Source organism: Misgurnus anguillicaudatus, chromosome 9, assembly GCF_027580225.2.
Source record: "Misgurnus anguillicaudatus chromosome 9, ASM2758022v2, whole genome shotgun sequence".
In the NCBI taxonomy this organism is placed as follows: domain Eukaryota; kingdom Metazoa; phylum Chordata; class Actinopteri; order Cypriniformes; family Cobitidae; genus Misgurnus; species Misgurnus anguillicaudatus.
This window is the reverse complement of record NC_073345.2, coordinates 26,592,774-26,605,870: the sequence shown is the minus strand read 5'-3', so window position 1 is coordinate 26,605,870 and position 13,097 is coordinate 26,592,774. Positions and strand designations below refer to the sequence as shown.

At 36.6% G+C, this 13,097-nt stretch overlaps 1 protein-coding gene across 1 annotated transcript in view; it reads right to left on the bottom strand.

The window, feature by feature from the left end:
• whrna (whirlin a) overlaps nt 1-13,097 on the bottom strand; it is a 133,670-nt gene that overhangs the window by 55,863 nt on the left and 64,710 nt on the right. Inside the window, exon 4 of the mRNA XM_055179994.2 lies at nt 169-294. Coding sequence (XP_055035969.2) covers nt 169-294 — 126 coding nt within the window. The remainder of the gene's footprint in view (nt 1-168; nt 295-13,097) is intronic.

Genomic DNA, 13,097 nt, shown 5'->3' with positions numbered 1-13,097 from the left:
CAAATACTTAAAATAATTGTATTAGTTATGTGGAAAAAGTACTAATAAAGATTAAGTGAGTGTGTCAAAAAGTTGGCAGCATAAAAGAATCACAAAATTAAAGAGAGAGAAAAGATTGCAACAGTGGGACAAAAAACCAAAAGGGGAAAATAGGGGTGTAAATAGTACCTTCAATCCACCACACTCTGCTGCAGACCCTCGGTCCACTCCTGTGATGTAAATGCCCAGAGAGTATTCAGCCCCACCACGAATCATGAGACCCAAAGAACGTCCATCATCCAACACCAAATTCACCTGACAAGAAGAAAAGAAGTGTTAAGATAACAAACTAACACTTTTAAAGGCACAATTTGTAATTTTACCGCTAGAAGTCGCAAAACAATAACAAAGGTGTAATATAACAAAACGGACAAACTACGGCTGCGTTTGTCCCTTTTATTTAAATTTTAACATTTCCCAACTCCATGAAAAATGAGAGCTATATTACATTGCATCTATACACCCATACCAAGAACGCTGAGGTACAAAACCAACTAAAGTGACTCACCCTCGACCCCTTCAACACCCGCCGCAAAAACACAACAATAGTACTGCGATTAAAATGCATTATGGGATTCCCGCAGAGCCAATCAAACAGCTCCATCCACGGAGTCACCACCAACCCTGCGCACTCTATGAAATCAAAGCACCTGACGCCCACCAGCACGCTGCTTGAAAGGTTACCACCAGCCATCCCTGAAAGGTCAGGGTGCGTAGGGCCGTACAGCATTTGGTGTTTGTCATCGTTCGTAATGTTACACATTTATAAACATCACCGTTGTGAATAGGTGTTTATATAGCCTTGGCTGATTTATACCTGCATAAAACTCTCCATATAATCATATTTAACAATTTTTGGCACACGAAAAAGAACAGGAAAATAAAGTTGGATAAGGAATAATGTTGAGTCAAATTCAAGCTTAACAGTGTGACGGCTATAATGAAAGATTAACGAAAAGACGAATAGGTTATCTTTAAGAGACGGCAGAATTGATTCAGTTTGTTTCCTGTGGTCTAAAACAACATAGTGATTGATTGTTTAATTTGTCTGACCAACACTGAGCGCGTACAGGACCCTAGGCAAATAGAAAATATGCAAACAATTTTTTTTTCTTACTTTTCAATTATTTTATATACATTGTTTGAAATTCATTGCGTGACTGCAGCCGTCTCGGCTTCGCTCAGGTCTGATGGATTAATTGTGGAACAGACTGCCTCTTAATGTTTCATACATATTCAATAATAGTCTTAAAACATGAATGCTTGGGTTTGGATTTGCTCCATATAGACAGCATTTTTCTAAACTGATACTGGATCAGAATGGAAATCCATCGAGTCAAAAACATCAGTGTTTTATCTGTTGAGTACACACTGCACACTGTACTGCAAATACAGTGGCAGCACACAACATAAACGTGTGTGTAGACATATTAACTATTTTGGGAAGTACTGTAAGTTATTTACCATCTAATTACTAAAAATGACACCAACAGTTGCTGTCAGCTGTGGCATTTAAGGCAACAACTATTTAGTATACCATTCTAAATCTTTATCCTTATACACATCCCAGTATCATGAAATTACATACCTATAAACTCTAAAAAACAAACGGTGCTATATAGCACCAAAACTGTTGCTTTGGATCGTAACCATAGAAGAACTATTTTTAGTGCCATATAGCACCGGTGTAGCACCTGTGTAGAACCATATAGGGGCCATATAGCACCACTATAGCACCACATATGGTTCTACAAAGCACTATATGGTTCTACACAGGTGCTTCACCGGTGCTATATGGCACTAAAAATGGTTCTTCTATGATTACGAGCAAAGAACCACTTTTGGTGCTATATAGCACCGTTTGTAGTCACGTAAATTTGTGAGTCTTTTCCATGAAACTGACACGCTTTTCCGCCTTTTTGCGCCTATTTTCTTTCCATTGTCGTTTCGGTTTAGGGTTAAATTTACATAAAATGACATCCTTACCCAAACCCAACTCTAACCCTAATGCCAATTTAATCATAAAATATAAAAAACATAAATCATGAAAAAAGGTATAAACCAATACTTAAAGTGATTTCCTAATGCAAACATCAAATCTAACCATTAACCGAAGCGTCAATGGTTTGAAAACAGTTGAGAAACAAATACATGACAGTAGGGCTGTGCAAAATATCTAAATATTATTTTTAAAAACCCATCAAATCCAAGTCAAACAACCTCCGCCGCTGCTGTAGTTGTCGCTGTCTAGTTCTCTGTCATATACGGCTATCCGGCCAATGTCTCAGAAGTTAGCGGGAGTGAGAAAATGACAGAAATTTTAAAAACACAGACGTGTGGAAGCACTTTGGCTTAAAATTTTTTTTTTTAATTCAGCTCTATTTTTTTTACATTTTTGATTAAAAAAAGGAAAAGTATTGCAATGTATCGCAACATGCAACGTATTGAATTGCATCGTATTGTGATACAGTTTTATCATGCCCTATGTATCGTGATACGTATCTTATCGTGAGGCCCTTGCCAATACCCAGCCCTACGTGACAGTGACACGTAAACAGAAATGTGTGACTAGGGCTGTTGAAACCAATTTCAGTAATTGAATATAATTCGAATTAAAAAAATTAATAATAATCGAATGTTAAAACTACTATTCGAATGGGATTTTTAAAAAAATGTAATACATTTTTTTAAGTGTTCACTATCTAACGCATTTATGCTGTTAAATACCGCTAGCTACCTCGACCCGTGTTTCCATCGGCTAATTGAAACGAAACCAGCAGCAGGAGGTACGTGAGAAAGAGAAAGCGGAGCTGATAGCGATTGCGGAGGAAGGTTATGAGGATGACAAGAACGGAGCAGCCAAGGTGAAGAGGACACAGTGTCAGGAGAAAACCGCTCTCAGTGCTATGGGCGACCGTTTTGGGAATGTCTTTAATGCTAATTTGTTTGGATAAGTTTGTCTTTTTGACCAGTGACAAAATACTTGTTCAAGATCACACTTCCTCTAAGGTATGTTTAAATGAAAAAAGAATAGTGAAATTGGAGGCCAGGGGATGTGTGTGCTGTGTGTAAGTATTGTATAACTAATGATGCGATCTACGCAGCCCTCATACGAGAACAAAGAGAACTGCGTTGATAATGAAATTGTTCATTAAAGTTGACAACTTTGTTAATTTTGTGTCTAAGCTTAATCATTAATTAGCAAGAAAGATATCACCTGTTATTAAATAATTACATGTTTATTAGTAATACTGCAATGTCTTCTAGTGGACATAATTTAAAACAAGTCAACTATACGAGCTCATAGTGGCATTGGCAATGCATAAGCCCGTTTTTACAATGTGTGTAGATAGATACATAGTTAATGTTAATAAGTCAAATTTGAGCATTAAACAATCGATTATAAATCGAATATTAAAAAAAAATAATGAATGAAATTCGAATGGGATAATAGAGGAAGATTGACAGCCCTATGTGTGACATGTTCACACAAAAAGGCGGAAAAGCGTGTCAGTGTCACGGAAAACACTCACAAATTTACGTGACTATACAGGGTTGATATACAACACACCGGTAACTATTGATTTTAAAGACAAAACTATGGCTAGAGTTAGGGTTGGGTATAGACAAGGGTGTAACTTTAGATTGAGAAGTGGGGGGGGGGGCACAAAATGGGGAAAAATGTTTTAGACTTAAATCCCATTTCCTGCATTTATTTATGTTTAGGGACTATGGTGATACAAAGTCCTGGAAATAATTAAGTTAATTATAATTAATTTTGCCAAAAATAATAATAGGATACTAAACTATGTATAAGAAAAAAGTTATTACTTTCTTTACTGTTTAATAGGGACTGTTCACCAAGACTCGAGAGAACCATTTTATAAAGTCAAAAATGTTAACTATTAGGGGAGATTTTTTAGAATAAATGTAATTTTAAAAGATAATGTTATAGACAGAGATATATTTTTGGTATGTCAGTAACTCATAAGTGTGGTCTATCAATACCAGGTGGAATTTTGAACAAATGATAAACGACTTTAGTATAATTTTTTAAACATAAGTAGCGCATTGTTACTTTTGACCCTGACAGCGGGTCAAAAGTAACACAACAAAACAAGATATATTTTTGTGTTACACTTGTTTTTAGTAAATATACATGACTATGACCTTGTTAGTATGTAACTGCAAACATATTTTGTTGTTTATTTAAAAAAAAAAATTTACATTTTCATTCTAAATTTCAGTTTCATCAAATGTTTCAAAAGCAACCCGACCGTATCAACTTAAATTGTTAAAAAAAATTTAACAGTTTAAACACTGAAAATGAAATTAAATCAAATTAGAATAATATCAATTTTCAACATAATGCAACAGTATTAGCAGTGGAACAAAAGTAACAATTGTTACTTTCGTCCCGACAGGAACTCCTGACATTTAAATCTGATTTACTTTTATTTTGAAAATCTCTGAGAAGTCAAACTTCAGGATGTGTTACAGCACTAAATAAGCAGATTGATCAGTACTGTGACACATGAAATGAGAAACCCAACGCGTTATACAAAAAAAAAAACAGCTTAAGGAATTTACTTATATTGGTTGAAAACAGCTTTCCCTGACCTACATGTGCTAAGCGGTGACAAAATAACACAATATTTGTCAGCTCTGTCAAGGATTGCGTGATAAAGATGCTGTCAGGAATCTCAGATATTGAACCCAGATGCAGACAGCGGGTGAGACACAAACAAAATATATATACATTTACACTATATTGCCAAACGTTTTGGGACCCCCTTCAAATTACTGAAATCAGGTGTTTCAATCACTTCCATGGCCTCAGGTGTATAAAAGCAATCACCTAAGCATGCAAACAGCTTTTACAAACATTTGTGAGCTCAGTGAAGTACAGTGATAGGTTGCCACCTGTGCAATAAGTCCATTTGTAAAAATTCACAAATGAATATTCCACAGTCAACTGTTTTGTAATATTATAACAAAATGGAAGCATTTGGGAACAACAGCAACTCAGCCACAAAGTGGTATGCCAAGTAAAATCACAGAGCGGGGTCAGCGCACGCTAAGGCGCACAGTGCACAGAAGTCTGCAACTTTCTGCAGAGTCAATAACTACAGACCTCCAAACTTTGTGTGGCCTTTAGATTAGCTCAAGAACGGTGCGTAGAGAGCTTTATGGAATGGGTTTCCATGGCCAAGCAGCTGCATCCAAGCCTTACATCACCATGGTCAATGCAAAGCGTTGGGTGCAGTGGTGTAAAGCACACCGCCACTGGACTCTAGAGCAGTGGAGACGTGTTCTCTGGAGCGACAAATCTCGCTTCTCTGTATGGCAATCCAATGGACGAGTCTGGGTTTAGTGGTGAACGGTACTTGCCTGACTGCATTGTGCCAAGAGTAAAGTTTGGTGGAGGGGGGATTATGGTGTGGGGTTGTTTTTCATGCTTCCAACTTTGTGGGAACAGTTTGGCGATGGCACCTTCCTGTTCCAACATGACTGTGCACCAGTGCACAAAGCAAGGTCCATAAAGACATGGGTGAGCGGGTATGGTGTGGATTTGGAGAGTCCTGCCCCCATACATTTAAGATGGCGGCTAAGTCACTGCCACTGGGTATAGATATATAGTGAGTATTACACTACCCAGTCTCACAAGGTTTCGTGATATAGTCACATAATATTTTGATTCTTTTTTCGTGATATTATCACAAATTTTCACGTTTTTTCGTGATCGTGTAATGAATTCCTGTTTTCGTGTGATTATCACATATTGGTAACCATTGTCGCTTCGGTTTAGGGTTAGATTTGGTGCTTGGATTAGAATGTCACTTTAAGTATTGGTTGATACTATTTTTTCTGATTTATTTTTTTATATGTCGCCTGGCGTTAAGGTTAGAGTTGGGTTTGGGTATGGATGTCATATTATGTAAATCTATCCCTAAACCGAAGCGACAATGGTAAGAAAATAGGACAAAACAGTTGAGTAACCAATAAGTGATAATCACACAAAAACAGGAATTCGTTATACAATCATGAAAAAACGCAAAAATTTGTGATAATATCGCGGAAAAATAATCAAAAGATTACGTGACTATATAACGAAATTTCGTGAGACTGGGCTGGTATTACATTACTTTAAACAGAATATTAGTTGAGAATTAACAATAGATGCTGACTGTGAAACACAAATCTATCTTACACAAATCATTCCATTATTATTATTTTAGTTTTGTAGTTTTATTTCTTATTTGAATTAGCTATTATTTTAATATTTTAAGTTTATTTTCATGTTAAAGGATAATTCCGGTATTTAACACTTTGAGTCTCATTTCTGGTTTGTTTTGGATGAACTACAGTGATGGACACAGAAATTTTGACAATAGGTCGTGTCTTGACTTTTCGACTCATTTAGAAGCGTCTCTTGACTGCTTCAGAATGGAAGTCAATGACCATGCACAAAATGTCATTAAAACAACACTTGACGTTTATTTTCAAAACTGTACTACTCACCGAGTGGTTCGTGGTGTTCGTTGATGATTAAAAACAAATATATTGGCGCAATGTATGATTTCAATCCGTGTTATTTGCTATAGTGGAACTATTTTTTCAGATACCTCACAACCGCGTATATACTTCCGCTCTATATTTGAGTCTGAAGCATGAATGAACGTAGTCCAACAAACTGTAATAAAACGGTAGCATACTTTCAAAATCAAGTTTATTTATAACACTTACACCATCCAATATGTTTTTTCATTGGCAGAACAATAAAGAAGATATTTTGCAGAAACCCCAGTGCTCCGTCATGCAAGTCAACAGATCCGCACACTTTAAGAGCTAAAGCATATATATCCAATACAACAGTAATCCCCCATAACTACGTGTGACATATTGACGTCTTGTGAAGCAAATCAATCACTGAACGTTATTTACAACATTATTAGCGTGAATGCCAAAGCAGGAAGCGCGTTTTCCGTTTGAGGCGAACTTCCACTGGTGCCGTTTGGTGGGTGTTGGCTATGGATGTTGGTCTCTCTGTGCCACCTATAGAGGGGAGCGTGAAGCGCACTTCCTGCTTGGCAAAAGCTCTGCATTAACGCTGTAAAATATTTATATATATATATTCGAATCTCAAAACTGAAAATCGAATGTCAACCCACGGAACGAATATTCGAATATTCTGGTCAAATATGGGAAATATTTATTCTGAGAGAAACCAAGCGAAAAAACAACAACCACATGTAAACAGTCCCATTTCTGTTTCCCGGCGGCGGAGTGATATATCAGCGAGCAATGAGTCTTCCAGAGAAGTCAATGGAATTTTACAAAATGCCAAATAAAACACGACAGAAACTGTATTTCGCTACACAACTTGTTTTTAATCATCAACGAACACCACGAACCACTCGGTGAGTAGCACAGTTTTGAAAATGAACGTTAAGTGTTGTTTTAATGACATGTTTGTGCATGGCAATTGACTTCCATTCTGAAGCAGTCAAGAGACGCTTCTAAACGAGTCAAAAACTCAAGACACGACCCATTGTCAAAATTTCTGTGTCCATCACTGTAGTTCATCCAAAACAAACCAGAAATGAGACTCAAAGTGTTAAATACCGGAATTATCCTTTAATTTTAGTTGATTTTTAGTCATTCTGTTATGACCATTTGTCATTTTATCATATTTTTGTAGTTATTTTTAATAATATTGTAATATATTTGTATATATTATAATATTGCTAACTAACTAAACTAACTTTTAGTTTTTTTGTTTGTTTATTTTTTTCATGCTTGTAGTTAATTATTTTGGAGCCTTAACTTAAACTTTCTGAAAGGGTTCTGTGTGTTTTTGTCTTTCTATGTTCATATCTTTTATTTTGAAATAATCATGTCTGTATTGTACTTCCATGTTCATGGTCATTGTAGTCTTTTGTGTTACCCTGCCATAACTATCTTGTTATTCCTGATTGCCATGTAGCCCTTTTGTTGATATTGTTCTTTGTTGGATATTGTATGTATTCCTCGCTGTCGTTTACATTTTGGATTTTGTTCTTCATGTTTGGATTATTAAACTTAATATCTGCACTTCAATCTCTTCATTTCATGTTTTGGACAGCTTTCACACTTTCATTATATTGCTGAGGCAACACTTCTAATAATTTTTTTTTAAAATGCTGTTTTTTTTCCAAACTCAGCATTGGGTAAATGTATGGAGCCCCTAAGGGGACATGGAGCAAAAATAAAAAAAAAGTTAATTTCGCGTGCGCAAGTGAAACTTTCGCTTTCATGTGCGCAAGATAGTTTCACATGCGCGCACAATACTACATGTGAAACTATCACGCACCCGCATGAAAGCGAAAGTTTCATGTGCGCATGCGAAAGTTTCACGTGAGCACATGAAACTAAACTTTAGATTTATTACTCCAATGTCACCTTAGGGGCTTGGTAAAAAAGGGACAAACAGCAGTCGAGTTAAATTAACCAAGAAAATGTTTATATTTGACCAAACAATGGGTTAAAAAAAACTGCATTTTGGATTGAAACAACCCACCATAGGTTAAATTACAACCCATTGGGTTGGGTTTGTCCCTTATTGACCCAACGCTGGGTAGAAAATAACCAAGCATTTTTTTGAGGGTAAGATTTAAACAAAATTGTAGGATTATATTTGTTTTGATTTCACTTAACAGACATGTTTAATAGTTTTAGTAAACAATAAAACCTAGTGATGCACCGATGTATCGGCCACCGATATTTATCGGCCGATTTTAGATGAATTTGAAACCATCGGCATATCGGCAATAGCACGAGAAAGGCAGATACCAATTGTTTATTAATTAACTGCATAAAGAAATCCATTATATGTAAAAAATGAGTTGATGTTGTTAATTAAATAAATGCTGAATAGCAAAAACCACCTTTGAAGGTTGTCATGCTGTCTTATTATATTTGTTTTAGCTTAATTTGTGCCTCTCTTATTATGTTGGTCAGTTGAATGTTAATTAGATCCAATCCATGTTCAGTAAAAATAATTTGATGCAAAAATAAACTAGCTAATAGACCAACTGTATAGTATTGTATACAAGTGTTTAATATCGGTATCGGCCAGAAGTTGTCTGTTTAAATCGGAATCGGTATATATAAAAAAAAAAAAATCGGAATCGGTATCGGCCCAAAAAAATCCTATCGGTGCATCCCTAATAAAACCTCTTTAGTTTCCTACAAATTCAATTTTAGGAATGTATCTGAGACAATGTAAGACAATGAACAGTCTCACAGGAATTATCAGGTTACTACATGCAGTTTATTCATCTCTGTCTTAAAAACGCTCTGCTGTCCATTAGCCACTGTAGATGATCACAGATACTGTAGTATAACCCAGAGGTATGTGCAGTGACAGTGGATAAATTATGATTTACAGAGAGTGGCATCAGTCCAACGGCCCTCTGATCTCAAACACATTGTCAACGGCTGGCACAGATACAGAGTGATGGAGAGCCTTGGTTTATGGAAATAACAGCATAGACTGCATTTCATGAAAGACAAGGCTAATCTTTCATCTGCACCCCTCTTACGCACCAGTGAAATCTCATCTCCGTAATAACACACCGCTCAACCTATTCCGAAGCATTTAAAGAACTCCAAATCGACATCCGTAATTAAAGCTGATGAGCTGTAAACAACACAAACTTTCACACCGAGTGTTTAAAAACTCCTTAGCGTTTTCTTTTATTTTAGGAGCTAAACTACTAATCCTGGCCTAAAGGGAAAACATGACTAATTATCAAACACGCTTCATCCGCGCATCAGTCTCTCCCACTCAAGAAGCCTTTCTCAAGGGTCTATTCATTTGTACTTATAGACTGGGATAAAGTTGCTTTATACAATATTTGTTTACTAAAAAAACGTAATTCAAGTGGCTGCAACACTGTCAGGAAAAATGGTCCCTATAGCTGTCACTGGAGCGCTACCCTTTTAAAAAATAGACATTTGCACCTAAAGAGTTTATATTAGTACCTCAGAGATACGTTTTGGTACCAAAGAGGGCATATTTGTACCTCTTAAAGGAATAGTCTACTCATTTTCAATATTAAAATATGTTATTACCTTAACTAAGAATTGTTGATACATCCCTCTATCATCTGTGTGCGTGGACGTAAGCGCTGGAGCGCGCTGCGACGCTTCGATAGCATTTAGCTTAGCCCCATTCATTCAATGGTACCATTTAGAGATAAAGTTAGAACTGACCAAACACATCAACGTTTTTCCTTTTTAAGACGAGTAATTATACGAGCAAGTTTGGTGGTACAAAATAAAACGTAGCGCTTTTCTAAGCGGATTTAAAAGAGGAACTATATTTTATGGCGTAATAGCACTTTTGGGAGTACTTCGACTCGCCTGAAAAGTCCGCTCCCCTTCTCACTCTCATAATGGGAGAGGGAGGGTGTTACTGCGCCGAGTCGAAGTACTCCCAAAAGTGCTATTACGTCATACAATATAGTTACCCTTCTAAATCCGCTCAGAAAAGCGCTACGTTTTATTTTGTACCACCAAACTTGCTCGTATAACTACTCGTCTTAAATAGGAAAAACGTTGATGTGTTTGGTCACTTCTAACTTTATCTCTAAATGGTACCATTGAATGAACGGGGCCAAGCTAAATGCCATCGAAGCGTCGCAGCGCGCTCCAGATGATAGAGAGGTATGTATCAACAATTCTTAGTTAAGGTAATAACATATTTTAATATTGAAAATGAGTAGACTATTCCTTTAATACCAAATGTATACATAGCTGTACCTAATATTAGGACCTTTTCAAAGGGTACTGCCCCAGTGACAACATGGGACAATTTTTTGACCATTTTCTGACAGTGAAGGCTTTCGTTGTACTTGTATGACTGTAAATGGATTTCCTTGGAATCAAACCCACGACTTTTGCACTACTAATAACGTAATGCTCTAACAATTGATCTACAGGAACATTAGTAAATAGTTGTACAGCGACTCAGGGGTCTTCAACCTTTTTGTAAGCAAGGGCTACCACAATGGATAAAACAATCTGCAGGGCTTCTTTTTTGATATAGTCTACTTAAAACGTTTTTATTGTACTTGTTGATATATGAAAATATGTAATAAATAATTAAATATTAAAATTGAGGCTATTAATAAAATGTGCTTTGGCGGGTAACTCAAAGACTCTGTGGGGGCAACCTGGGCACTTGCCCTTATACATTGGAGTATATATGAAGAGTTTCTTTGCAAAACGAGATAACCGTTTTTTTTATTGTTTAGAAGTCTCGTTTTTTGGTTGTGCATTCCAATTAATTTCAATGCAACTGCAGTTGGTTTGTTTTGATTTAAACCTTCATAACTTAAAAAATACAGCTAAGTAGCACCATAAAACAAAATAATAACATGATAACATAATAATAAACATGTTTTGACAAAAATGTTAAAAAATGGTTTATCTAGTTTTGCAACAAAACTCTTCATATACAGTACTGTGCAAAAGTCTCAGGCCACCATGTCCCAATTAGATTTGTTGTTTTTGCAATGTTATAGTGATCATATATAAATGTTTCTCAGTCTTTTTAATAGAATACATCCAGAAAATACAGGAAATGTGTACAGGGTTTCCCGCAGCACATTTTAGTTCAGGCGGCCCGCCTAAGCTTGGAAACCCTACCGCCTTAACTATATCGGCAAAAAAAAAGAATAGCGCGTACACCAGGGCTATTCAATTAGTTTTTCGTGGGGGCCAGTTCATGAAAAGCATCACAAATGAGGGGCCGGAGAAATAACAGTGATGTAACGGAGATATACATTTTCCTACATTTAAACATACTAATGTTATATTCTGAAACTACATAAAAACAAAATCAGTGCATTGTACAATAGGCTTTTTCTACAAACATGTATTTTCAGACTGCATTCAACAACATAAGTGCATTGTTAGATGTCTAAGTAGGATTTTCTACATCCAGACATGTTCATATGTTATTAATAAATATTTTAAATTTTGCATAACAACATAAGTGCATTGTAAAATGCCCATGTAAGCTTTATTTTACATTTAAATAGGTAAATAAGATCCATATCACACTCATTGAGAATTTAACTTATTTACTCACTTAAGTACACATAACAAAACAGTTTATAATATGGAACATAATTGTTTTATGCTGTTTTTTGTCAAAGCTAATTATTACAGTAGCCATATTTACACTACAACCGCCATCTTAATAACTGGCAAACAGTAGGCTAGCTTCGAATAAGACAGAATATGTTTTTAGATTTCGCAAGAGGAGTGAAATCAGGTGTATGTTTGTCAGCGCGATGCACATACAGTGGTGCAGGTGCTGGGCTCTGAGCGATGGGCGATTAACTCGTTTTAATTGCATTCTTGTGTGAGAACGTTGACTCGCATAATATTTGAGCATTTAGTCTGCTTTGAATTTTGGAGAAACTTTTTGTCTAGTTCACAAAATCGTTTCAACGAGTTTCCTTTATTAAGACATCTAACGTAAATGTCATTGTGGATAAGCAAGTCATTGAGCTGACATATCAGACAACAATTGTCGGAAAAGGCAGTGTTTTTAAGCTGGAAATACATCAAATAAAGTTAAAACAGCCATAGAGACCGGTCTCTTAACTCACCACTGTCAGCTATTGCATCTTGAGACGCGGGCGCGAGCGGGGGAGACCAAAGCGCGATTATAAACACGTGACACAGCTGCTCGCACCAGTCACGTGACTCGCGCTCTGCAGCTCATGCTGTATGAAACAGACGCACGCGCATCAACTCGTAACTGTACGGCCCGTTCTCTAACTTACTAAATTTATTCTACAGATGTCTTTTTTACAGACTACATAAAGGGCCGGATCAAATTACCTGGGGGGCCGGGTTTGGCCCGCGGGCCGCCAATTGAATAGCCCTGGCGTACACGCTTCACACCGCAAGCGGGGACGCGCACCACACGGCCAAAATGAGCAAGACGTGGTCCGGACCGTCACTGTCTGAAGGAAAACTAGCCAATTGATAAAACATCT